Source organism: Lepidothrix coronata, unplaced genomic scaffold (genome assembly GCF_001604755.1).
Source record: "Lepidothrix coronata isolate B3197 unplaced genomic scaffold, Lepidothrix_coronata-1.0 Scaffold196, whole genome shotgun sequence".
Lineage (NCBI taxonomy): Eukaryota > Metazoa > Chordata > Aves > Passeriformes > Pipridae > Lepidothrix > Lepidothrix coronata.
Genome location: NW_016690376.1, coordinates 1,588,796 through 1,616,053, shown reverse-complemented (window position 1 = coordinate 1,616,053; position 27,258 = coordinate 1,588,796). Strand labels below are relative to the sequence as shown.

The 27,258-nt window shown below is 43.4% G+C and overlaps 1 protein-coding gene across 1 annotated transcript in view; it reads left to right on the top strand.

The window, feature by feature from the left end:
* The window catches only part of PELI2 (pellino E3 ubiquitin protein ligase family member 2), a 66,138-nt gene that overhangs the window by 6,500 nt on the left and 32,380 nt on the right, over positions 1–27,258 (top strand). The window contains exon 2 of the mRNA XM_017831774.1: positions 18,493–18,622. Within this exon, the coding sequence (XP_017687263.1) occupies positions 18,493–18,622 (130 nt within the window). The remainder of the gene's footprint in view (positions 1–18,492; positions 18,623–27,258) is intronic.

Sequence of the window (27,258 nt, the reverse complement as noted above, 5' to 3'; positions counted from 1 at the left end):
CTGGGTGGCTTTGGCTGATACAGGTATGAAACCTTCCAAAGACGACTCCTCTAGGTTTTTAGTTGCAGTTCTACTTTTTGTTTAGTAGAAATGCTTCTCATGGTGTGATCTAGAGTTGTGTCTGGTTATTCTGCACTGTCATACTTGTGGCTTATTTGTCCTGTGGTCAGCAAGGCAAGTAAAGCAGAGGAGGATTTGGTCTGAGCTCCCAGCAGGATCTCTAGCTGGTTTCCAGTGTACTTTGTGCTGTCAAATCCTTTTTCACTTGTACTGTTTGATACCCTAAATCTCATTTGTGTTGAGGATGCTTTTCCTTTTACCAACAGAAATCCTTGTGTTTATTCTTGCTCTGTCCCAAGGTCACCACTGAAAACCTTGCATGTGACTTGTGTTTGAACTCTGAGGGACAGGGATGGGAATGCTGGCATGGAAAGCATGCCTGCTTCCAGAGACTTCTAAAGGCAAAGCTGCTCATTTTGTTTGTTTTATAAAGACATCACTTGTGGTGCCCTTGCATTTTTCACTTGTCACCTGCATATTCTAATACCATGTTGAAGGGGCCTTGCTTTTTCTTTAGATGCCCTTTTTCCTTCCTGACAAGATGCAGTTCAGAGTTTTATGCCTCTTATTTTGGCATCATATTTTTTTTTTTAGCCATCTCCTGGTGTAGCTTTATGCAGGTCAGTCCTGGGGCCTGAGTTCACAGTGACATTCACGTACTTTGGGGGACCAGTTCGTGACTTGTGTGACAAACTGTAAGTAACAGCTGGGATTAGACTGTTTAAATCCTATTACTCGGTCGCCTGGAATAGTCTCGGTCCTCGTGTTAAGCAAGGAGTACAGTGAGGAGCAGTGGGGGTTCCAAGGCAGTGGATTAGTGTGCTCTGAGGGCAGGGCAGGAGCTGGGGCAGCGCTGCCCCAGCCCTTCAGCTGTGGTGCAGCATCCTGCATCCTTCCTGGATGGCCAGATGTGCATTTAACCTTGTCACGTCACCTCTTTGCAGATAACTCTCTGGCTGGGTCTCTGTGGTGTTGATGGCTGTATAATGGGGCCCTTCTGGTTATGGGATTGAAAACCAAAGACAGACCAGGGAAGGACAGCAGGGAGTAAACTGTTTGTAGGGTTTTCTTGATGTCTGAGTAGGCATTGTGGTGCTGGGAGTTCAGCACTCAGACTAAGCCTTCTTTAGGTTTGACTGAGAAACACGAACGGCGCTTGTTGTCTGGAGCTAACAGAGCTCAGGATACAAGAAGACAGTCCTTGCAGGAGACAAGTGAAGCTACAGCAGTTGTAATATAAATATTCAGTCTTTGAAGATGTTTTCCTGAGGGGCTGTGGGGCAGGAGGACACGGGGTTTTAGTGTGATTGGGCTGTGAGTGGTGTGTGAACAAGGTGACACTGGACTTGCATTGTCTACGTGCTTAGACAGTGCTTCTGCAATTACATTTTGTGACTAGTGTAACCTCTGTTCCTGAAAATAGCAAGTATCAACTATCTTGCAATGAAATTTTGTGCAGTTCTTCATATCCCAGTGTTGGAAGCCCTGGGAGGTCACTGGGAAGCACATGTGCAGCTGAGTGGGACAGCAGCTGTTGGCTCATGGTGCAGAAAGAGTAATTCAGCTAAAAGCTTTCCTCTGTTCCACAACAGAAATGTCATCTGGCTGAAACATATTATGAACAGCAGTTGTGCAAATGGATACAGACAACAGCTCCAGTGCTGGAGAGTTCCTTGTATTAGAAGCAAAGTGGTTTGGAGATGAGCTCTGTTTGATGAGGTGTGATAGGAAGGTGCTGATGGCTGAAGGACCTATCAGGCATTGCTGCTCTCTCAATAGCAGTTTGTTCTTCCTGCAGGGAGGGAAAGCAGGCAGGCTCTGTTTTGTGCTTCTGAGGGTAATTTGCTTTAGATGGGTTTTTTCCTCATTTAACAGTATAATTTTTAATACTGGACTTAGGCACAGTGACCTCACTGTAGGTACAACTTGGGTGCTTCAAGGAGGGTGAAGTAGATGTGAACTGTTCCTAATCTATGTATAAGGTGGCTTCCTGTGCTAGGGAATGAGGAATGTGTCCTCACTAAGTGTTTGTCAATAAAGACCTAATGTTCTTGTGTCATATTTATTGGTTATGCTAACTGTGATAGAGCTACATTGCTGTGCAGCAACTAATTGTATTTAACAGAGGTGCAAGCAGTCAGTGAGACAAATACTGCTGTAAAATGTTAGTTTGCTGTGCTGCAGATTGTCCCAAGGAATGGGGACAGGCAGGAAAAAATTAGAAACAGCTGGCCCATAGTAGGTTAAAAGGAGAAAGCCAAGAAGCATTATGGTTGTCTCCTTGAGTATTGTAATATTAACTGATCCCTGCTGTTGCAAAATTCTCTTTTTACTCTCTTTACATTCAAGGAATTGAGGACAAAGTAGTGTTGGCAGAGTCCTTCTCTCTGATAAATGTGTTTTGTTTTTAACTTTTTGAAACACTTATTGAACTGATGTGCTTAGTAGGCTTTCAAATTACTCTTCACCCACAAACGTGTGCTGTCTTTTAGAATCCAGTAAATTCATAAACTGTCATGAAACAATTTTATTCTTCGAAGTGGATGGCTTTAGTCATACCTTGACCAACAGGTAGGCTTCAAACTTAGGAGGTGTATCCTCTTAGGACATGGGAATGTCATGCAAGAAGGTAAAGTGGTACTGACTGTGAAGACAATTAGTCACTGTATGAAAGTAAACAAATTGAAGCTGTAAAAGCTTAAATTTCTGCTTGGGTGTTACAAATAAACTGGAGACCAAATGTGCAAACCCTCCAGCACGTGCCCTGAGGAAGAGTGAAAGCACTGTTTAGTCTGGACACAGAAGTTAATGGGCTGAAACTTTGATATAAGCACAGCTGTATTTCTTCACGTGCAGCAGCATGACTTCAGTTGGATTGTTGGTGTCTGATTTAGGGATGGTGGAGCCACAGCCTTTGAAACAGGAGCAGTGTGTGTATGTCCTCCTTTCACAGGAAAGGCTGAGCTGTTGACAGATACCAGGAGCTCCGTGGTTCCTGCTTCCAGGCACATCCTGTGGCAGGTTCAGTACCTCGCAGAGTGACTGTGGGGTTTTATGGAACACTGATTAATAAACCAAAGTGTTACTGTACTTCCAACTTGCCTTCCTCCTAGTCCATGTTTGACCTCTGAGAGCAAACACTGTGCAGCTCAATACTTGGATTAAAAATCATTTTGATGTTGAAGAGAAATCTCTCAGACTAGATGGGATTCATTACCTTGTGCTTGCCGTAACCTTTCTGCTAACAGATGTGTAATACCCACTTGGAATTGCCTTCTGAATCTTAAAATTTGCTGGAGTAGTTTCCCAGTGCATCAGGAAGTGAGTTTTGATTCATGATTTTAGATTTTAGTGTGTGGCCTTTTGTCCTGGGCTGTGGGCATGAAGTCTCATTCCAGAACGACCAGTGCGTGCTGGGAGAGGTTGCAGTGCTTTGCTGCAGGACTGCAGTGGAGACAGAGGATTTCTTCCCTCCTAAGAGTGTTCCCTCATCCGACTCTGCCAGAAGATTTAATTAAATGTGCTGTCAATACCTCGGTGGACTTTGCCAAAAAACTACCAGCAAATGAAGCTAATGGAACAATTTTCATAATTTTCACAAGTACTTTCTTAACTAACCTTTTTTGGTAGTGAATTCCTGCACCCATTTAAAGGCTGTGATAGAGCTTTCCCAAAAGCTCTGGGTATGTTCCTCCTTTTGCCTATGAAAGATAAATAAGCTGTATTTTCAGTATTTTCACGGGCTGCTTGCTGTCAGAGCAGAAGAGCTTTAACTTTTGACTTGTGTTTTGTGCCTTACTTTCAGTGTTTGAGCACAAAATGCTGCAGTTCCATTGCTGGCTCAGCTGTGCCTTATCTCTTGGGTTGCACAATCCCACTTCCAGCTGCAGTACTGGAGTGCCATACATTGAGTTTTATGGCAAGTTTTGAGTTTCCACTGTGCAGAGACTGGTGTAATACAGCAAAAAAAATCCTTTCCATGTAAGGATGCAGGAAGACTACAAAAAATACAATTCCCTCTGTAAGCAAAGCTGGGGTTTAAGTGATTAGCAGGATCTAAGTCAAGCTCAGTGCACTCTCCTAGTTTATTATGTGCAATGTGACTTTCAAATCAGGAATTGGCCTCTGGTCAGATATTGCTGGTTTGCACCTTAAACTCCTTGGAGTTTGTTATGGCTTTGCCTACTGGAAATCTCTCAGCACAGAGAGAACAGTTGTAAAATAATACTTTGCTAAAGGGTAGGCAGATCTCTGAGGCAAAAGTGATTTGCTCTTTCACCTCTGGGCATGAAGGCAGGAAGGAAGGAACTGGATTTGGGGTTGGCTGGGTTCCAGTTGCAGGCTCTATTCAGACCCAAGCCAGAAGGAGTATGGGCTGATTTGTAAGTTTTGGGAGGAGATGACAGTTGAGAAAAACCAGCTGTCTCAGTTTTGCGAACTGATGAAATCAGTTCATAAAAGTGGGGTGCTTTGTGCTGTGCAGAGGTTGAGAAATGCATCAGAGATCAGTTTGTCATGCATAAGTCGAGAGCAAAACTCTTAGTTGGGTTAAACTAAGAGATAAGAATGTATGATGCTCTTTAATAGCCAGAAAATAAGTGTATCCATTTGTAAAAACAACAGCTCATTCACTGAAACCAGATGTACAAAGGGATTTTCTCCACCCTCCTGCTGCCATTACTTGTGCATGAATTAAGTGGAGCCCCTCTAAGTGATTGTAAGCAGCCTTTGGTTTACTTAAATAAAGGTAACTTCCCACCTCTAGTCATTATTAAGTCTAAAGACCTGGTTGGGGATAATGCATATTTTTTCTTTTCTTCTTCCTTCTACTCCTAGGCTTTACACATTCTGTTGCCTGTTTTTTGGAGAAAGATGGGGTTTATTTGATGTACAGGCCTATTCAGACTGTGACAGCTGTTGTCACAATTTAAATAAAAAGTGATCTGTCGAGCAGAATTTGACAGGACCTTTTAGCTTCCTGTTATTTTTCTGTTTGTATTATCCTCCTTCGCTTTGGAAGAACAAAAGTCCAGATAAGACTATTCAGATGGGCAGTCTGTCTTGGCATAAATAACAACAACAACAAAAAAATTAGAGAATTAAAATCTAGAGAAGGTCTAAACAAGTGCCTGTTTCAAACTGGTCATGGCAACTGCTGGTAGCCTGTGGGACTGCTGGGATTAACTGGTGTGGGATAATCTGTTTAAGGATCCGATGCCTCTTTGAGGCTGCAAGGAGCAGATGTTGGGGCAGAACATGATGGTCATTTTTGGGGTGAGGACCCATATGGCTGGAGTGGAGACAGGTGTGAGGTAGTTGCTCTTCCTGGCTGTCTGGGCAGTTGTCTTGCAGGAGGACACCACATCCTCACCCCTCCTGGCACTCTTGGCTCCCTATCCCAGGCATTTTCCATCTGCCTCCGATGAACGCGCCGTGATTTCCTGGGAGATGCGGTGACGGGTGAGGTTGTTCTCTGTAACTGGGAATGAAGTGTCACTGAGCTGATCTTATTCCAGAGCCTCCCCAATGCTGCTTGAGCTCAGCTGAGGAGAGGCTGTAAGATGAATGAGCCCCCACCTCCTTAGGCATCGGGGAATCCCTGTGACTGTGATTCTCACCTGGGAGAAAAAGCTTCACTTGGAGCTGTCACCGTAGTAGACAAAGAAGGAATCCAACTGTAAGACATGTACCCAGAGGAAATCATGCTTTGCTGGTTCTCTGGCTTATGAAACTCCTTGTTTTTTGATTGTTCTCCTTGTCACTGCCGTTGCTTCCCCTCCACTGCCTGCAGGAGTAATAACAGCGGTGAGATGTCAGCTTTGAGTGAGTGGGAACAGACACAACCATTCTGCCACCCCAAATAACTCGGGGGTGGATGTAGAAGAGTGTTGTAATGCCCAGCAGCAGCCCGGGCCACACCATAAGGTCTGTCACAGGTGTTTGTGAAGCTGAAAACTTCAATACAGCAAATGTTCCTTGTGTTGTGTGTACAAGTCAGCGCAGTGCCTCGGGATGAGAACTGCTGTGCTTGGGACTGGGGTCCTGGAGAAGCCCTAAGTGGCCTTTGTGAACTACAGGGCAAGGGTCTGGTGGTGGTCTGTACTTTTGCTTTGGATCAGTTCTTCTCTGCCTTTTCAGTGGAAAAAGATGTCCCTGAAGAATAGCTCCAAGTGTCTGCTTTTCTTGGAAAACCGGCTTTTTGGAGTCATTCTGAACACAACCTGAAACTTTTTATTGGGAGTTGCAAGCAATGTCCTGTGTAGTTCAGCAGCCTCATACTTTTGCCTCATGAATGAGCTTGCTGCAGAACTAGGGCTAATATTCTGTGTTACTCAAAATTAAACTTTCTGGATGTGGAAAGTCTCCCTTTCCAAGTGGTTGTAAAACAGCCTGGTGGAGGATTTTTTTGTCCTTGGCCAAAAGGAGAAGTTTGGGGTTTGTCCAGACGTGAATGCCTCTCTTCCATGGACTTCAGGCTTGTTCCTTTATAAAGGACAGTTCCAGAAGACTTAGTCTGAGTTTTACAGGCAAAGGTCCTGAAACAAACTGATGGGATGTGAGTGTTTCTGGACTTCATTCTTCTGCTCCCCCTCAAGGTGGTAGAGCCTGAAAGATTTCTACATACCAGAAGCAAATGCTGCCGCTCTTTCCTCTGCTTTTTTAGGGCTGTAGGAGGAAGGTAAAACACTTGTGGGAGACCCTTAGAGATATTCCTGTGGATATAATGCCAAAGTATTGACAGAGTAGCAAGGGAATGTGCTGTTCATATTCTGAAATGCGTGTCCAGAACCTTTAGCTGGGAGAGGGAAGACAGGTAAGAATTTGGGCATCTGCAAAACCCACAGAAAAAGGAGACATCATATCTGTACTTGCACATCCTCCTGCACTGCAGTGAGATGCAAAATTCCATAGCATCCTACTACTGCTGAAAACAGTGCAGCGTGGCCAAGGTGCCCTTATGGAGAGTGATGTCAGATATAAAAACTTGAGGGCAGAAGGGAATCTCTGGAGCCAGGCAGCTGCAATCAATTACTTGATTTCTGCGCCTCTGAACTGGCTCCTCCAGTTATGGGTTGCTGGGCAGTGCACTTCCAATTTCAGTCTCAGGCTCATGAGCTTTATTTCTACAGCTGAATTTCCATTTGGCTTGCAAATGCTACTTCTAAGTCCTGCAGTGCTGTTTGAAATTACAGCCTGTACTTTGGGAAACATTGCTTTAAACAGATCCTCTGTTTTCTTGGTCTGCTTTGCCCCATAGGGCATCCTTGCCTTTAAAATCAAAGGAATACAGTCAAATAGAGGGAAACATATGGAGTGGTTTGGTTTTTTTTGAAAGTTAGTGAACAAAAATAGTAATAGTATGCTGACAGTCTTTGTGGGTGTTGGCAAAGAAAAAGAGCTGTATTTCCAAAGGAAAAAAAAAAATTGAGGGAGAACTAACCGTGGTTTTAAACTTGTTTTCTGTTCTCCAAAGCATTGTCCCACTTGGGCACGTTACTTAACATCTGTTGGAATGAAGCTCCAGTTTGCAGAGCGTAACCAGGGGTGGGCAGGCTGGAGTAGCCCTGCAAATAAGTGAAAATTTTGGTCTTCCAAGAAACTCAGCTGCTGGAGAGCCTTCAGTGTGACTTCAGTGGTGGCATCTGTGTGTGAACACGAGCCCTGTGTTGTTGTCTTGCACAAACCCACATCTTGCTGCATCACTGAGGATGTGCAGACAACAGCAGTGCAAGGTCTCCTGTCCCAGCAGCCACTGCAAGAAGCTGGGTAGGGAGATTCTGCTGGAGATCAGCGTCTCTGAGCTTTTAGAAATTAAAAAACCCCAAACATTAGGAATTCAGCAGCTCTGTGACTTTGATACATTCTTAGTATGTGCATGCAGATACCTCACAATTCTTAAATATCTGTGGTGGTGTTCGGAGGCCTCTGAAGGATCGACGTTTGATGTAACATTTTGGGAAGCCCTCTTAAGGGAAGAAAAACCTCAGAATTCTGTGTGTTAAAGGGTGAAGCTGAAAGACTTTCTGTCACAAAGCTGTGTAGATCAGAATTCATTTTGCTGATCAGCAGTAAACACTTCACAGCCTTGCAAAAAATCTTTTCCTGGCTAGAGATGTCTGATTAACTTTGTTATGGATTATGATAAAAGCAAACACCCAAGGTTGCTGTGAATTAGGGAGCTGTCAGAGTGTTTTTAGTCTGAAGAAGATACATTGAAGTCTAGTTCTCTGCACTGCTGCACTGTTAATTTCTGGGTTATTAAGACTTCTTAAAAAACCCCAAAGCTTCAGCAGTGCTGTGATGACTCTGTGCTTATGGTACATGCAGTGATCCAGGAGGTTTCAGGTAGTTCTTTAAAACGGGGTATGAAGAATAAATTATCCTGGGTGGGTTTTAGGGCACAGAACACTCTTGTTACCCAAGAGCAGGTGTTGCTTGGCTCCCTTGCAGGCTGTTGCAGGTGTAATTCTGAATTGCCTCGTGGTGCTTGTGCAGTTCTTCCAGGCTGGTGTGTGCTCTTTGTCTCACTGCTTTGATTTCTGCAGCTACCTCAGACAGTGCCCTTTCTTTTCTTTTTTTCTTTATATTGTTTGGAGAATAAGAGCTAAAAGCAGGAACCTCTGACAGTAACTCACCCTCAGTAATTCCTGCTGAATGTAACCACAGAAGGATTCTCAGCTGGGCTGGGACATCTGGTCCAGCAGGGTGGTAGTGCAGGAGCCCTCTAAAATAACCTGCACATGGGAGCTTTAACCTCTGGATCTTGCTGAGTGCAGAAGACAGGAAGGTAATTCTTTGTGTTTTCTCCTTGCTTACACCCTCTGACTGTGCTTGGAGCAGGGAATGCTGGAAATTCTCTTCCCTTGGACTGCTGGTGCCACAGAGCAGTGGATGATAATGCAGCACCAGTGGTATTGAGGAAGCTGCTGTGTTTGAGAGGCAGCGATTCTTGCAAATGCTACAGAGAAGGAAACCTAATTCTTTATTTTCTCGTTCTGAGGCAAACATTTGAGATGCTGTTGAACCCTTGGGGTTGAACTGGGAGCTGTGCAATTTCTAAGGGTGTCTTTTCCCTGGGAAACTCAAAGGAATGTTTAAATTGATAGAGGTTGACTCAGATGTTGCAGGTCAGGATGCAGTAGTTGTGCCTCACTCTCTATGCAGTAACACTGCTGCATATTCACAAAATGGATGCAAATTTTAGGTCTTCCTCTGTGCTAAATGATACAGAAACCAAGCTAAGAAGATTCTTGTCATGCTTGAGTGTTTGAACAAGCTGTAAGTAACAGACATCCTGGAACTTCTTGTCTGTGGAATCACAAAAATGACATTGCAACTGCTTGTATTTGAAGGAGAACTGAAGTTATAAGAAAGCCATCACTTTTTCTTATGAAAATGTGAACTGTCAAATAGTCCTTGATAGGGTTTTAGGGAAAGCATTTGATGTCTTAGGAAATGACTTGTTGGGATTGTGCTTTTATTTTCAATGGCCCTGTGAGTGAAATGTAGTTTCTCCCATAATGTTTAATGTAGTGAAGTTTCAGATGTGACATGGTGTTATTGCTATTCATTCCTCAGGCTAAAACTTGGAACAGCTTCCCTTTGCACCTTCCAGCACGTACGGAGCACAAATAGGTTGGGAGCACATTTAGTATATCAGGAAAGGTGGTTTCGAGGTCTCCTGTCCCCTGGCGTGTTATGAAGTGTAATTTATCTTAATTTTGAAACTTGCAGCCTTTTTTTTGATCTGACATTAAGGAGCAGGTTGTAAATTGTTTCCAAACAAAGCTGTGTGGTTCCTGAGCCTCTGGTGTTTGGGATCAACACTCTTCCTCCTTCACTTCTTTCTCTTGTGCATGGAAACCCAGCTGTGCACAGTACTTCCCTTTGAAAGGGATTTTGTGTTTGTCTGACTTGTTTTGAATGCAGTAAAAGCAGGATCTCACTTTCTACTGTCTGTATTTAATTTAACCAAATGCTGTATCAAACAATTCCAGTGGCATTTGGCTGGATTATAGATCCTTCTCAGATGAGTAGCATTTCCTCTCTACTATGAGAGGTTTAGGGCTGGAAAGAGGATTCTCTAAACATGGTGCTTTGCCCACCTCTTGTGCTCTTTCAGCTGGAATAAAAACCAGGTTTTTGAAATGAACTTGATTAGTTTATACCCTGTATTTTGCTGTGCACTAACATTGCTGGTTTTATGCAGTGGTGAATGGTTTTAGCTGACAGCTTTAGAGATGGGCTTAAAGCACTGAATAAAATTGCCTCCTTGTTAAATGAATGCTGGGGGGAGCAGTAAAATGTTGGAAATAAGGATTGTTAAGGAAGTCATTATGTGAAAGAGCAGGTTCCCTTACCCTTTGCTTTCTTAAAGGAAAACCTCTTGCATTCTAGTGCTCTGCTGGCATATTACTTATATTGGAATTGGTATAATAGTATCTTAAATGTGGGATTTTTTTTTCCTGTTCAAGTTTCTACCTTTCTTTTCCCTTGCTAATACCATGGTTATGGATGACTTGTAAGAAATCTATGTTGTGAGACTGTAGCCACCCCTTCCTCTGGCTGTAGTGCTTAACTGGGCTGCCTACAGATAGTTTGCAGCTATTAAGTTGTTTGGAACTGTCATGTTATTTGACTGCTTTAATGGAAGCTTTATCCTGATGCTCTAGGAGTCTGCATCAGCCTGGTCCTGTAGGTTCTTCTGGAATACCAGCTCTTCCTTAGGTTCTTCTGGAACACCGGCTTTTAATCAAACTCTCGTGCTGCTCATGCAGCTGCCTTTGGTTTCACAAAAGCAGAAGTAACAGACTATTTAAACAAAATAATCTGGGGCAAGTAACAAACCACTTGCTAAGAAAAATCAAAGGGATTTATATGAAGCTTCTACAGAAAGTTCCTCCCATCCCAGAAGGAATAGCAGCTACTTTATACTCCTGGCTGGATCTCTGTCTTATGTTACAGGTAGTTGGAGTAATAAAGTCCTGACTCCTGTGCCACTCACTTGGAGACTGTTCCCTTCTACTTCTCTGTTTTCTTACTCTGTAATTTCTTTTCCCTCACGTCAGCGAGGGGGAGAATATCAAGATAGCAGAGAGATTTGGGAATTTGGACGGAAACTGGATGTGTAGCGTAAAATAAAGCTGATTAAAAGCAGTTCTTGCACAATCCTTTTGGTATTTACAAGCCAAATAGCATCCTTTAGCTTTTTGTGAGGGTGAAGTTAACATACATCAGGTGCATAATTTCTTGAAGTGCTTGTACTGCATAAGCTAAACATGCATGAGGATCAGTCAGCTGTATCTTCTAGAAATATTCTCCCTGAAACAAACTTGATTTTTTTTTTTATTACTCTTATGTTACAGTTGTTTCAATAGCAGTGTAGTGCTGCTGGTGGTGGAGGGAATGTGGGAGGTGGAACAGTTCACAGGGAATTACCCTGATCTGTACCAGATCCTTTCATCACTTGGCAGGTGGAGGTGGAGGGAACAGGAGGAGGGCACAGCAGCCAGAAACAGCCTTTTTCCCCACAAACCAGAAGGGCAACGACTTCTGTCCCAGAACACCAGGGAGAAATTAAGGTCACCCTGGAGAAGCCCAGCTCCTGCACATGTGACTGCTTGTGGTGTTGTCAGTAGATAAGGTTCTCCTTAATTTATACACCCTGTCTAAAGTAGGTTCCAGCTTATCTGATCCGCTGTAGGTGCCTCTGAAAGATTTGTATGTTGGTTTTAGTCGGGGTGTGCACAACCTTTTAGAATCCCACTTGTGATTCCGATCAGGAAAGCACCACCTGCATGTGAACAGAAAACAGGTTCTGGCCAACCTACTGCTGGTTTCCTGATGGGAGCAGAGCAACTTTTGAAGGGTAGCTAAAAAAAAAAAAAAAAATTAAAAATAACCCGTAATCATGAGCCAGTGATGCAAATCAGCCTTCTCTGAGAAATCTGGGGTTATGGGGTCAGACTGCATTTTACTGGACCCCTGCAGCCTCTTTGAAGGTTCTTGAACTGCACAGGTAGCAGTAAAATAGGCAGGCAGTGCTAAAATTTGGGAAGAGAAGGCTTGTGGTGAACACACTGCACTGATCACTATGCCCCTGAGTATTCCAAAAGTACTGGAGGAGGGAATGCTTCCTGAAGTGCTTTATGATAGTAAAATGACATAAGAGATGCAAGTTCTAAGAACAAACACTTGCCTCAAAAGCAAAAAAAAACCCACCAAACTGACTATAGCCACAATTAATGACTCCAACGTACCTTTCTCGGGGATAATCAAGTTCACAGATGCAAAAACATTGCTCTTAATTGGGGAAAGAGATGAGATTATTTGGGACTTTGGAACTTGCTGGTTTGGATTTTCTTGCTCTGCAGGAAGACTGGCTTTGTTAAGCTGTACAACTGGTAGTGATTAGGAAGTGTTTGTACCTCTGGAGATGTCTGAGCCAGCAGAGTCTGAGGTGGGACTGTCTTTCATCCAGGACTTCCTCCAAGGTTGCAGAAACCAAAGGTCTTGGTTCAGTGGCTTTTGCTGATCAAAGGATGGAAGCCCTTTGCTTACCCATGAGTTGCTCATTGCTGTAGTAATTGTAGTAACAAAAACTCTACTTAATACTACTTTAGTTTGCTGCTCTAGCTACTTAAAATGTTTTCCTTCAGAAGGAAAGAAAAATCAGGCGGGAATTAAATCTTGTAGCACATGAGCCTGCTGTGAAAAAGAGGAGGGAACAGGTTGTTTAAGCTCTTAAGGTGGATTTGGCAGGAAGTGGAGGAGACTTGCTTTGACCTGAGTCTCCCTTGCTGTGTGCAGGGGGAAAGTTTTTACTCTAAAGGCGGTGGGGAGGCCTGGATCTTCCAGACTGACTAAAACACAAGTGCCATGGATGGACTGGATCAAGCCTTTGAGTTGGGGATGGACAAGGTAACTCCAGGTTCTGCCCAGCTCTGCTTTGTGTCACTCTGTGGTCAGGAAGCAACTCTGTTTTGCCAGAGGTCCATGTGATTCAGTGGGGAAAGGGCACCTTGAGAAAAGAGAAAGGAATCTTTGGGCAATCCAGGCTTTTTGAGTACCAGGGAATGGCAACAAGGATAAGAGAATCCTCGTTCCAACCTCCAAAAAAATTCAGCGTCGAAAGTGTTTGTCGTAACCTGTTGTAGTCATCTGTAGCACTCCATTCTTCAAGGAGCAGCCTTATGTTCACTGCCAAAAATTCCTGACAGGAACAGGACTAGCAATACCTCTGCTGGTGGTGGAGGTGCCTCTGAGACAGACACTGATGCCTGTAATCAGCTGGAGACAAGCTTAGACTGAAATTCATACTGAGTTAATGCCTCTGACACTGATCCACAGGAACAGGGAATAGAGTTCAAAGGAAGCAATGAACCAGTAGTATCCTGGTGGTACAAAACTACTACTTAGCTTTGCTTTTCCTATTTGGCAGCTCTTCCCCATGAGGTTAAGTTTGAGAATAACTTCACTGTTCTGTCTCACTGGAATTCTCAGATAACTGGCAGGCAGCACCTGCTTGTTTTCTGAAGCTCTGGTGCAGAAAAATGTATTTGAAATAATTCTTGTTTTTTTTCTGGAAAAGTAAGAAAATCCATAACCATTCAAGTTATTGTGCTGAAACAGTCCATCAGTTCTGGATACAAAATGAATTGTTCAGTGTGATACAAGGGGAGAGGGTGTGTGTGAAGAGCCTGAAGTACTGGCAGTGATGCTGCACAGAAGGAAACACAAGGTCACTCACTTCGTTGTCAGTGTTGCATATGTTGAAGCTTTCTGTGTTTTGCTGTAAACTATAAACATGTGGCTTTTTTTCCCTTTTAATGTGTGTCCAAAGAAGGAAGGGCTGGATGCTTCAGCACAGAAGGGTTTCCCAGTTAGTCAGGACCTGAGTGTACAGCCTTGAAAAGCTCTGGAGCTGGGGATTGCAAAGGTGATTAATGTCTTTAACCTTCTGATGTTGTAGATGCCTTGAGAGCTGGAGACTCTCAGTTCTTCCAAGGGAATCTCCCCTGCCCTCTGTGCTGTTTTCCCATGCTGCTGATATAAATGGTTCTATGGCTTTATATGGCTTAAAACTAAATTTAAAGCACAAATCTAGTTTTGCTTCCCCTTCATGTGAACCAGGGAGGGATGTAGCAGGAACAAACAGATGAAAGGTGAGACTGCTGCTTTGGGCAGTGGGGTTGGACTAGGCTGGGTCAGGGATGGTAAAAACACACAAACTGAAATCTGGTGTGTGTGGAGTGTGTACTGCAGCATTTTACCAAATATGGGATCAAAGTGTACTTAAAAGGGAAAAGTCCCTCAAGTCTGAATTCACTTCTGCAGTTTTATTGTTTAGTAAGCAAAGATGTGCTGTTTGACTCATCAGAGCTGTGGTAACAACTGAACTGTGGCACGTCACCTCTTCACAGTGAAGTCTGAAACAGGATGGTTTTCATCTAAAAATGTCAAGGTGTGCAGTCTGCTAGTGGTGGACAAGGAAACAAAGTAAAATTACTTCTTTTTGTCCAGGGGCTTTATTACCTGTGAAAATTAGGCATTGTTCAGCTTGTAGTCTTTCAGGAGATAGATGGAAAGTATTTAAATTTTATGATAGTTTGTATTTTGATAGCATCGTTAAAAAGATAGGCTTCATGCAGCACTTTCTCTGTCAGGTAGTAGATATTCACCTTAATTTTTAGGGTAACTTCTCTGAGTTGAAGTTGAACTTTTCAAGGTGCAGGTCAAGATTTAGAGCTCTTGTCCCAAATAACAGAGGTCTTGTTTACTCTTTATCACTGTCTAGGCCAGATTCTTTTTTTAAAAACAACCCCAAAATAAACATAAACCAAAAAAGCTTGTGTAACAAGCCATCTGACAAACAGTTCAAAGCTCGATCTCTGAAGTAGTCAAGTACTTCCAGTAGTAGTACAAGTAGTACAAGACTTGTGGAAACCAGGAACTTGCCACAGTGGACCGTGGGAGAGAACATGTGTGGTCTTGCTTTCCAGACAGCCATGAATCCGTGTGGAGGAGAGGCTTTCCTTACATATCCCAACCATGGGAAAAGCTTAACTGGAGTTTGCAGTTCATTATGTACCAAAGTCCTCAAGTGTTTGATGTAAATCTGTAGGAAACTGGCTTTGGTAATGAGGGTGCCCATGGCCTCTGCCAGCACCACTCCCTTATTTGCAAGGAATGGTGCTATCAACGGAGATGATTATCCCAGGAGGTTTCAGAGTGCAGGTTGTCCTGGAATTGCTGTCACTGAGAGGTATTTGAAAGAAGTACAGGACTGTTCCTTCCACATGTGTTGGTCAGATGAACTCCTGGAGAACTTCAGCAGTGCCCATGTGAGAGCGGGATGGTCTCGGAAATGATTGTTCTGTCTCTGTGAAATTTGATTTTTTTTTTTCCCTGGTTTGTTAGTTGGAAACAACATTTGTTCTGGGCTTTTTGGTGGGCGAGAGGAGAGTTCCACCTGCAGATTTTCTGGAACAAGAGGGGCAGCACTGGCCTTCTTGTGAAGCAAAAAGTTGGTGTGCTCATGTGCTGGTCCCTAAGCTGCTTCTGGAATTATTGGAAGGGTGCAAGGGGAAGGGAAATGGGCTCATGCTTGTTGAGAGGAGTTGTGAGAGGAAGCTCCTGTTGGCTGTGGGGAAGCTTGGAGTCTCCCAGTGTCTGGGGAATTTGTGGCCTCAGTGCTTGTCCCTTCTCTTCCTGTGCCATTCCATCCTGTTGGTGCTCCGAAGGGGGAAGTTGTTGCTGCTCAGAAGAGCTGAGGGAAGAAAAGGAGAAGAGGGGGCTGGAGGCTGCTTTGGCTGCAGTTCCTTGTGCCTGTGCTTAGGAAAGCTGACTCAGCAAAGGTGTGGGCAGCCATGCTTGTATTCCTGCAGAATCCAGTGGGACAGCTCCTTTTGGAAAAGCCAAGATGATGGGGCTGTGCCTGAGGAGCGGGGCAGGTGCTGCCCTGGCTGGGAAGATCCCGTGGCATTACCGGGTCACTGGGCATGTAGGTTGTTGAAGAAGTGGGAAGCAAAGGTGTGGCCCCAGTGCCACGGGGAGGGTTGGTTTGTGGAGAACAAGCTGAGAGTCCTGGCCTAGGAAAAATGCAGGAATGTGCCAGCTGTGGAAAGAGGCAAGTTCTCTGACACCCTTTTTTTTTTTTTCCCTCCTCTAAAACATGTGTGCCTACTAATTGTCCCAGCTCTTTCTGCCACTGTCAGATCAAAATAAAACCTGCAGGTCTATAATTAAAGCATAACAAATCATAAAACCACCACTCAGTTCCTCTTGCCCTTTTGTGGAAAGGAAATTCAGAAATTGGCAGGAGGAGAGAACCCTCCTGAAAATTTGTCGGTGCTAATCAGGATGAATGAATTCAACTTCTGCTTTGCTTGGATTTCTTTCCTGTTTAAAGTTTCCAGAAGGTCTTTTAACCTTGAGCAGCTTCTTTCTCTCTCCTAAAAGTAACTAAATCCCACAGAGACTGAAATGAAATGGAGTAGCCTTTTCCAGTTGAAATTGTTTTGTGAACATGAGAGTAAAACCCCGCTTGCCTGGTTTTAACTGGAACCACTTTAATTCAGTGTCACTTAACAGTTACACAAATATTAAAAAAAAATAATAATTACAGAATGTAAAGCTAGCAGTGGTAATATATAGTCGCTACACATTATTTCTGAGGGAATTATTGCTTTCTTAGGTTTTCAGATAAAAATACTTGTAGAAGGAATGTTGTCTTCAGGCAAGTTAAAACTTGCTGGCATATTCCTGGTAATACAGTGCCTTTGAAAGAAAACATGTGTGTATATCCGGGGAGATTGAAGTTGGAGAATCAAATAACTCCTATTTTAAGTGCTGGTATTTAAGCTGCCTGTGGATCATATTGATGTATCTTTGTAGGGGTTGGGCTCTTGTGATGAGGATCTGCTGTGCCACTCTCGTCTGGTGTAGGGTTGATAACAAGTTTCCAAGGTACACTTAGGTCTGGTGTGAAATAATAGTGATTTACTCCTGTTGTTTTCCTGCTGTGTCAGGGAATCCCCTTTAATATTCCAGAAAGATTCCGTAGTCTCCCTATGAAAGTGGGAATGAGAGGACAAGTCCAACTTCAGCCCAGCTGAAAGTCTCTCAACTTTGTGTGGCTTTAGCATCATGTAATAAATGCATATTTTTAAAAGGTCCGGGTTTTATGTTCTGGACTGCTTAGATTTGAGGTTATTTTTTGATCTTACATCTGTTCTTGCTTGTGCTCAACCATTCAGCTGTCCTGTATTTGGGATCCCCGCATGTGAAGTTGGGAGCTGTTTCCCTGTGTGCCAGCAGGTGATCCTTGCCTGGAGTGAGCACTGAGCCTTCTGCAGAGCCTCAGCAATGACACCCCTTGCTTTCATCCACTCCCTGTTCCCCGTTTGTTTGCAGAAGGATAGAAGCTCTCCCAGTGCCTTCTCCTGTTACACAAACCGCTTAGTTACATATTCAGGACGTTACGATAAGAAAATAAAAGATTCTGTGTTTCTGCCTTGCTGCCTTTTGCTTCTCCTTTCCATATTCCGCCCTGAGAGCTGTTCCCAGACCAGCTGGGAGTTGGCAGGAATGTCACAGGTGACGGTGCTGTGGGGGAAAGCATCAACCTGACCTAAATCTTGGGGTGAGGTGGAGGTGAATTCCGTGCTTATGCATTGCAAAGAAGTTTCCAGTTGATCCCTTCCCTGGGGAAGGTGCTGTGTCCCCTTGAGGCTTAAGACTTCTCTGAATAATTAATCCTCTGGGTCTTGTGTCCTCAGGGAGAGATGAAAGAACTGTGGAAGGCTACTGTGTTACACCTGATAAAGGAAGTCATTAGTGAGGCTTCAGATAGTCACATAAATTAAAAACACTTGCATCCTCTTCCCTTAATAATAAATGAAGCCTTTAGGATTAGAGTTTAAAAAAAAAAAAGGGAGGGGGAGAAACAATGAGGAAAAGCTTTTTTGTGTGAGTAAAATTCCTTTTCACACAGTTTTACTTGCCCCTAAATTACTTTATTTTTCTGGATTGGCCCCATTCCTGTATGAGATGTCTGAAGAGGGCTGATAGGGTAAAAACATTATAAAACTCTCCTTGTTTTGAATTACTGAAGATGTAGGGTGTTATTCCAAATTCCTTTGATTCTAGAGGCAAAGAAGTATTTCTGTGGCTGAACAGCTCAGTAGTTCATTTGTAGTTAATTACCTTTTTAATGAGAACAAAATTTCAACCGTTGGTAGGTAAAGAATGTTCGAACGCTCATAATTCAGGAAACAAAACTCAGCAGGGCTGGGACTTGTTTTGTTTTGCCCGTGCATTTGATGATACCAGAATTACCACTCTCTCCTCTGTGGCCACATGTCCAGTCCCTCCTTTTCCATGTTCCAAACTGGTGGTGGTTTGTGCTCAGCTGTTGTGGTTTATTTCCAGGTACAATGGATCCCTCCCGAACGGTGACAGAGGACGCAGGAAAAGCAGATTTGCCCTTTATAAGCGACCCAAGGCCAATGGAGTTAAACCCAGCACTGTTCATGTCATCTCTACTCCTCAAGCATCAAAGGTATGGCACGGGGGGGGGGGGGACAAATCCTGGTTTTCTGATGATCCTGAGTGGAGAATTCCTCATGTGTTACTGCTGCCAGTTTTTTCCATGGTAGTAGGATACATTTGTTTTGATGAAGGGGCTGCAGTGGGTTTTCTTTCTGAGGGTATATGGCTTTAATTTTAATCCAGTTACCAGTTTAAAATAGCCTGTAAGCTCAGGTGTGAGATAATCTGACCTTCCCGCCCCTGTTCAGAAAGCTGTCACTGCTTTTGTGATAAAAACAGAAAAAGTATTTTAATGTCTTTCTCACTGGAGTGATATCTCTTTCCTCCTCAGGAAGATATGCTATAAAAAAATGTTATGATCCCTCTGGGCCTTTCATTTTTGTTGCTAATAATGATACTGTGGAAGTTTTTACCTGAAGTTTAGTGTGGGTGAAGGAGGAAAAGCAGTAAATATATTAACACAGTAATATATTAATGTATAATAATGTCCAGGTCAAAGTTCTGGTGGTGGAATAGATTTCAAGCTTCAAAAAGTCATGGATCTTCACACTGCTGAGAAATGTGTTGTCTAACTTGGACCAAGAGAAGAATGTTGTTTAATACATAGTGTGGGATTATGTTTTCTAATGCTTGGTATACACCTAAACTTATCAAAATATACAATATCAGAGCTTGTTTTCTTTGCAGAATCCTTTGTGTAGCGCCTGCCTAGTGCAGATAAATGGGGAGTCTTTTGGATTAAAAGTTTCTGTGCATATTTTTCAGTGAAAGCTTTTGTGAGTTAATAAACTCAACCTTCAAAATAGACCTGTAGTGTGATGTTTGTGTTGGTAACTCCAGTCTGCTGCTTAAAATGTAACAAATGGGGAAAAAATGTGTTTTACATAGTGGCTGGAAATGTACCCATGTTCTCACTGGATAATCTGAAGCATTTAGACTGCAGTATTTGAGTTGCCAAATATTTAAACACCTGGCAGACAGCACAAGGAATCTGGTTAATGTTCATCTGTGGTGTTTTTGCAGTGCAGATAAAATATGTGTGCTGTACAAACTAGTGCCCTTATAAAGATAGCACAGGGGCTGGGACGTGAAAGCCCTTCCTCCCAGGATTTGGATTCAGGTAGATATGTCAAGTTGAATGGATTCTTCTGCACTTTCTCTAAACCCTTGTAAAAGAGCTTTTATGTGTTTATACTGCTGTCTGGGGCAGGGCTGGTGGGTGTGTGCCAGAACAGGGGTGCAGAGGACCTCAGTGAGAGCTCTTTCCATGCACAGAGAGGACTCTTCTATTTTTAAGATGCTGTCATAGGCTTTTCTCACATCTTAGGCACCAGAGCCTAAATAATTTTACTGGGCATGGTTTCTGCACACAACTTGTGTCAATGATGGCAGAAACACAGGCTGGTAAAGAGTGAGCTGCTTGGTTCTTAGAAAATAACAACTTGATCTCAAAAGTTTAGTTCTGCTCTCAGTCTTTCAGTCTAACTCGTATTTAAGGAAGGTAAAACGGTGGGAAGTTGTGCTGCACAGGATATTAACAAGTTTTCTCTCTTTAGATCCTTCCTTCTAACTTTTCAGATACCAGTTTTCTGTTTTGCTCTGCTTGTCTGTCACTGCAAGCTGAACCTGGAGTGGGAAGACACATGTTATGTTTAGAGCACTGGTGCTTCTTGGGTGGTGGATTTTAGCAGAGGTGGGCGAGGCACTGACTTGTCTCCGTTGGTTTTGTCTCTGATGTGGATACTGGAATAAGGTGCAGGGCTGGTTTTGTGCTAATTGTGTTAATGCAGCAGCTCAGGAACTGTATTTGTCACCAATTCTAAGCCTGAAAACTGCAATAAACGGCAGGAGGCTGCTTGTCACGTCCCATTGTCCCTGCTGTGCAGGTGTCAAGGACAGCTGGGGTAGCAATGGCTTCAGTAGTAAATTTAGCTGAGCTAATTGCATATGAATCAGGGCCTTTTGTTTCTTCCACTGAAAGCTTGGTTTTTTGCCACTCTGCCTTCTGAGGTGCTGGAGAAAACTTAGGATTGTTTGGGTATATGGGTGTGTTTGGGGGGAAAGCACTGCATGGGGTAATGAGTCTCAAGTTTTTTCAGAGTATTGTTAAAATATGGATGCACCTCTTCAACATTATTCACTTCACTTTAAAACCTGTTTTATTAACTCCGTGCTTAGGCAGCGGTCAGGAAATTTTCTGGTATCCCCTATTTCACAGAAGTCACACTGTTTAAGACAGACTTTTTCCAGCATTCTCAGAATTGGGTTTGCTGTGAGAAAGGAAGCTTAAAACTCTTATGCTGTCTCGAGTTTCTTTGTGTACATGTCAGGGGTGAGGAGTGAGGGACTGTGAGTCTTCATTAACTGTGTATGAATCCAAGATTTTAATAATCTCCTTCACTGAACTAGAGAGTTTGTTTCAAAATCATCACATCACAGGGTCACCTGGGAGTGCTGGGATGCTGAACCGGAGTTTCCTAGGTTTTGGGAGGGATATGAGAGGTTTGCTTAAGGGATTTTTATATTTTGGGGGTTTGTGGTGGGTTTTTTTTTTGGTTGGGGGTACACGTCTGACAGGGAAACAGGTGTCTGTGAGTGAAAGCCAACTTAATATCACTATGGACTAATATTTAAGGACAGTATATCTTTCTTACAGATCTTAAGTAGGTGAATAATATGCCATCCAAAGAAAAGTGTATGATTCCAATTTCTGCTGAGCAGAGGTGTTCATGTTCCAGTACACATCCAGTCTTTTTGATTCAGTGGACCATTAGGTTTACACAGGTGGATCTTCACTCCTCTTTCTTTCTTCTCAGCCATCACTAACTCCTTGTTGGATGTTGTTAGTTGGAGTTCTCTTTGTGGAACAGTGGGAGAAAGCCCCCCCTCCCCAGTCCCATATGAGGGGGGTGCTGGCAACTGGCACTAACACTGAGGTTACTGGTTTTACTGGACACTCTAATCATGTAGTCCCCCATGACTTCAGGTCTGTGTGCATTTAGATTTCCTTATTGGTTTCTAATGCTTTGGAATTACTTCCATGGGTGTAGAGTTTAGAGAAATGAAGAACGAGCTTTGTGTGCATCTGAATTACTTGAAGTATGGCATTAGGAAGCATGAACTGTTGACAGTAGCCCTCCAGAATTCCCTAGGATTACTCTGGAAGCACGACTGCAACAGTGTATATGGGATTTGAGACCCTCCAAAGTATTAAGTCAGTGGGCAAGGGAATCAAGCACTGGAAGTACTACTTTCTAACAAGGAATGTTTTGCTTCGGTGCCTGAGTGATTCCATTCTTAATACTGACCCCACAGAAGGTTGCAAATGCCTTTTGAATTGCTGCAGACTACAAAAAACCCCACCTTTATTACCTTTTTATGGTGGTGTGTCTTGGTATTTATTATGTCTGTCTGTCTTAGGATCAAAGTTTTCCTTTGGTAACCTGTGGTGGATAAAGCCAACCTATTTTCTCCCCTATGAAATTACTATTTCAAGCTGCCTGGGGAAGATCTTTCTGACTTCCAAGTCCAATTACCTGCCGAGTTGGCTTCTGCTTTGTGCTATCACAACAGCAGCTTGTGCAGTCACTGCCTGGGTTCCTGCAGCTCCAATCAAGTTTCCTGCTGCTGCTGGAAGAGAACAAAATGCAGCCATACCAATAATTATTAGGTCGGGGACAGAGCTGCAATTTGTGCTTTGAGTGACGAGAGAAAATGAAAGTACAGGATTCTTGTGATCAGATATTGCATCTGCTTTGACATCCTTTGAATGGGGGAGTAAAAGGACCAGAGGTCCCTTTGGCACTGACAGCTTTGTGGTGTTCATTGAGTGAGAGCTGTAGAGCTCAGCTGCTGTGCCTGTCAGTGGCTTCCCTCTTTCCTACTGGGCTTATTTATGGTCTAATCAGTTCGTGGAGCACTAATTTGTTCTGAAGTAACTTAATGGCACAGGTATCTCCAGAGTCCTGGGCTGTGCAGGAACAGCTTTTTCTTGGCTCATCACACTGAGTCTGCTTGAATAATAGTTTCCTGGGTGTATTGTCCTTTTCTCTATTAAATGAGCATCACCTTAACATGCTGACTCTCTATCCCTGTGCCCTTCAGTAGCAGGGAATGGTCAGACAGAAGGATTAGACCAATTTCACCAGTAAGGCTTCATAAATAACAACCCTTTCTTGGTTTGAAGCTCTCCTTCCTGAGCTTTTGGGACCTATTGAGCAGAATGCATGTCAAAGGTTTTGGAAAATCATTTTATAGTGTTTTCTAACAAAACCCAGATGTTTAGTGAAGGAAGGGGAATTAAAAAATTGCTGAGGACTACAACAATTATTTTTTTATGACTTAATGTTGCTTTTTGTTTTCACGCTCTCCCCGCAGAGGGTAAGAAGAAAAAGGATCAAAAAATGCTTTCCTTGTAAGCTCTTTTTAAACTACATCTGCTCTAAATCAATATTTTTAGAGCTGGTTCTGCTTGAACGTGGGTGCCCTCTGAAAGCAGAGGAAGGTGCAGGGATCACCAGGACTAGTGTTAAACTTGGGAATGTTGCATTTCCCCGTGTGCTTCCACTTGGCTTCCCACAGGGATCCAGGCTGTGCAGTGTCTCAGTTTGCAGCTTCCTTGACTGTGTCAGGAATAACCTGGGGGGTTTGGGCTTGTGATAATGGAGAGCTGTGGAAAGGAGGGGCTGGATGTCAGCTGAGCTTTAAGTGCTGTAGTGTGAGGTCAGACAGTGCAAACCTTGCTGCCCATCGTGGAATGTCTTCAGTTGTTTGTGCCACTGGAAAAGCAACAAGTAGCATTTGTGCTGGAGATGGTTTCACTGGAACATAAAATTTTCACAGCTTGAGCTTAAGAGGTAGCATGACTTGTTTAAAGCTCTCTTGTACCAGTTTGACTGGTTTCTGCATCTTCCTCACCGTTCCCAGCAATTTGGGGTGGAAATTTTGGACCACCATTGCAGTGGTGAAGCTCTGTCCTGTCTCATATTTATTCTAATTGGGCTGTTAATTGGCTAGAATGGATCTGGTCTTAGAAGTGCATTTCTCCTGAGAGCTGGGCTGCTCTTGGCTTCCTAAAAATGGTGAAAACACCCGAAGCTGGTTTTGGATCAAATGAAGCCACATGAACCAAACATACTGTTTCTGCCTGTGTGGTGGTACTGCCTTTTGAACTTGCTATTGGGAATAACTCATCCCTGCAAGTTGGGATTTTACCAAGGGAGATTCTTTCTAGAACATTAAAAAGTGATCTGCTGTGGTGTTCCAGGGGTTTGTGCTGGAGTAAAGTTAGGAACAGCCTGATGACTACGAGGGCTTTTATGCAACTATTGGAGTCTGGGGCTGTCAGCATCTGTAAGACAGGAATTCCTCTTCTGTGTATGGGTTGTTCCATGCTCAGAAGAAAATGTAGCAAGAGGAACATGCAGCTGATGATGGATATACTTTTCCTGTTCTCTCAAACTCGTGTCCAAATGAAATGGTCTTAAATGGATGGAATGTTGTGTTTTGGAAAAATCAAGCAGCATATGCTCAGTCATAGCAGCTCTGCTGGAACAGAGGAGCTGGAACTGAATCAAAGAGGAGATGAGACTCCTCTGCTCCAAGGCTTTGTTGAGAGGAGCAGTTATTTTGAAAACACAGAAAGCAATTCCAGTTTCACGGGCCAACAGTAACTTTTCGAAGAAACAAACAGCTGCTACTCCTGTTTTACAAATTGGAAAATGCTTGTTTTCCAGAGTGCCTTGAGATTTTGTTGATGGAAAGAAGAAAATCTAAATATATAAAATGAGTAATGTTATCTGTTCTCCAAGTGACGGACTCGAGGGGTGACTCTTGTGACACCAGGACATTCCTTTTCCCACTGTCTGTGGGTCTCTTGTCTGAGACATGTTTACACTTTCTTTTAGATGCAGGATTACTTTGTTTTGGGATCCTGCTGGTTTGCTCCTACTCAACACCAAACACCCCACAAACATTTTGGAAGAAAACAGGGAGAACTTTATCCTGATAATCCCTTTTGAAGGGGTGTATCCCCAGCACAGTGCTTGTGGTGAGGCTTCATGTGCTGAATGCTCCAACCTCTTCTGCTCATGTAGAGATACTCTGGCAGTCAGAGGGCAGTTCAGAGTTCTTTAGCACTATGGGTTTGCTCCTACAAGATGATTTTTTTTTTATCATCTCCTGAGCTGTCCTTCCATGAAAACAAAGGAGTTTGGCCACTGGGCTTTCATTAGAGCTTGTACTTAGGTGACCTCCCACGTGAAGCTGTGTGTGTTGTGTACAGACTTGCCTTTAAATTCTACCTGTCTCTTGTCCACAGTGATTCTGCCAGTCCTTCAGGAAGTTCTGGGCTCTGCAGATACCTGAAGTGAGGTAATGTGTGTGGTAATATATGCTTTGGCCTTCTAATTTCAGCAGCAGCAGCAGATGCAATCACTGGGACTTCAGGAAGCTCATTACAGGCCCAGCACTGCCAACTTGCTCTGTTGTTCAGTTCTCTGTCCTCTTCCAGCTCCATCTCACTGTGAGCTCTGAGATCTTCCTACGTTAAGTTTACCACAGCCAGGGAATGATGGATCTCCTCTGCTTTTTGGTACCAGGGGCAGCACTCCCAGTCAAGCTGAAAAACTGTGGGACTTGGTGCACTGAGGTCAGGTTTGCACATTCCCTGGAACTCTCCCTCTGGGGACTGCTGGCCTGGCATTTGCACTGAGAAAAGACCAGTGTCTTCCAGTGATCTGTCTCACACTGGGATCATCCAAAAGTGTTGTGGATGTTGACAGCTACCACTCCTGTGGTTCCAGAGATTTTCCTGAGAACCTCTCCTGTTTTCTAAGTTTAAGACACTGATACTTTTCTTTCTTTTGCCCTAACCCAGGGTAAGAAAAGGAGGGGAAGCAAGTACAGGTTTGATTTCTGTGTGTTTGGTTTTTGCTCGTGGGTCAAATGTGACCAAAGAAATTTTGGTTCCAGACCCTGTAGCTGCACAAGGTTTTCTCCTCCCAGATTTTGCAGTGATTGAAGGCTTAGATGACGAAGCACCCCCTGTTTGCAGCTTGGACAGCTCTTGTGTCTAAAACAGCACTGCTCAGCTTGCTGAGGGATGCTGTTCTTGAGCAGAGGAACCTGAAGAGAACCTGGAACTTTCCTGGTGAGATCAAGGACATTTTATACTTGCTCTGCAGCAAGGCAGATTTCTAGGGTTTATTGCTAATCTCAAATCTCAGTTAAGTTTAACTGCAGAGATGTTTTCTTTTGTAGGATAAGACTTTTGAGAATCAGGACTTTCTGGGATCAGAGCATCCACATTGACGCTCTGGATGATCAGGGAATTTCTGAACCTGTAGCAGCTCATTTGTTCTCCAGCTCTTTGGGAAATGATGTGTGGAAAGTTTTCTTTGGGTAGGAGGTTACAGCCTCCAAGGATTAGAGCTTGTTCCTTTCCCCAGGCAGTGCTTTCCTCAGCAGCTGCTGTTGTGAAGCTTCATTTCAGCTGAATGAGGTTATTCCACCTTTTCTCTCCCTGTCTTTATAAGGTGTGTTCATTCTTGAATGAGTTGTCTTCTCATATTGATACAACTAAATTTGTAGGACCAGTAACTCTCCATTTCTACCAAAAAGTGGCCAAAGGTTTGGTGAACTTCTCTCAGCTGTGGTTCAGCCACCTGAAGATGTGCCTCTGTTTGGGTGGACCTGAGCTGGTCACACAGATAACAGCCACCCTCTCTCTTTGAAGCTCTTGCCTTCACAGTATTTTGGCTCTGCATCTGTTTAACATAATCCAGAATTCCAGAAGAGGTAATTAAAGAGATCATATGGTTGAGAGGAGGTGAGGGAGAGATGTTTTTTTATGCTTAAGGTTTTAGAGTGTTTGGTGAGTGTTATTAAAGCAAAACTTATTATGTGCTTCATGACTGCAAAAAAATTGTGGGATTGATCAAATAAAGCTTCAGTAGTGGGCTGATTTCTCTGGTTTGCACACTTGAGACACTGTACTTTATAGAGACAAACCTTACAAGCTTTGAATTTTCTGCAGAGGTTTGGAGGAAATGCTGAACAGGACAGTGATAGCAAACCCACAAAAACTGGAAGGAGGCCTGAAAGGAACTTTGTGGAGGCTTTGGATTCATTTTGACTTCTGACCTTTGTGTAATGACATTTACCATCATAAACTTCAGACAATGGGCTACTGTGTAAAGCAGAAATTTTTCCTCCTCCCTGTTTCCTTACAGAAAGAAATTTTTCTTCCCCTCTGTCAGCATTTGGTTTTCCACAGCGCTGTGTCTCTCCTTCAGCCCACCAAAGAATCTGCCACTGCCCAAGGTCAGGGATGAGGCAGTGCCTTGGTGGTCCAGGTGGGAGGCAGGAACAAAACTGACCTCGCCTCAGCTGCTCCTCCTCTGCTGCAAAGGAGAAGCTGGCCTTGGAAAGCTGGATTGTGAAACTTGTAATAGCACAGAAAGTGCTCTTCCCAGCTCAGCCCTCCCCCTCCAAGCTTTCTCAAATCTTCCTGTTTGGTGTTTTGTCACAGAGATTGACTCTGTTGCTGCCTGAGTGTAATAAATAAACTGTGCAAGTCAAAACAAAGTGTTTGCAATTCTGTGCAGGAGACAGCCCTTGCTAAATATCTTAAAATATCACTCTGCT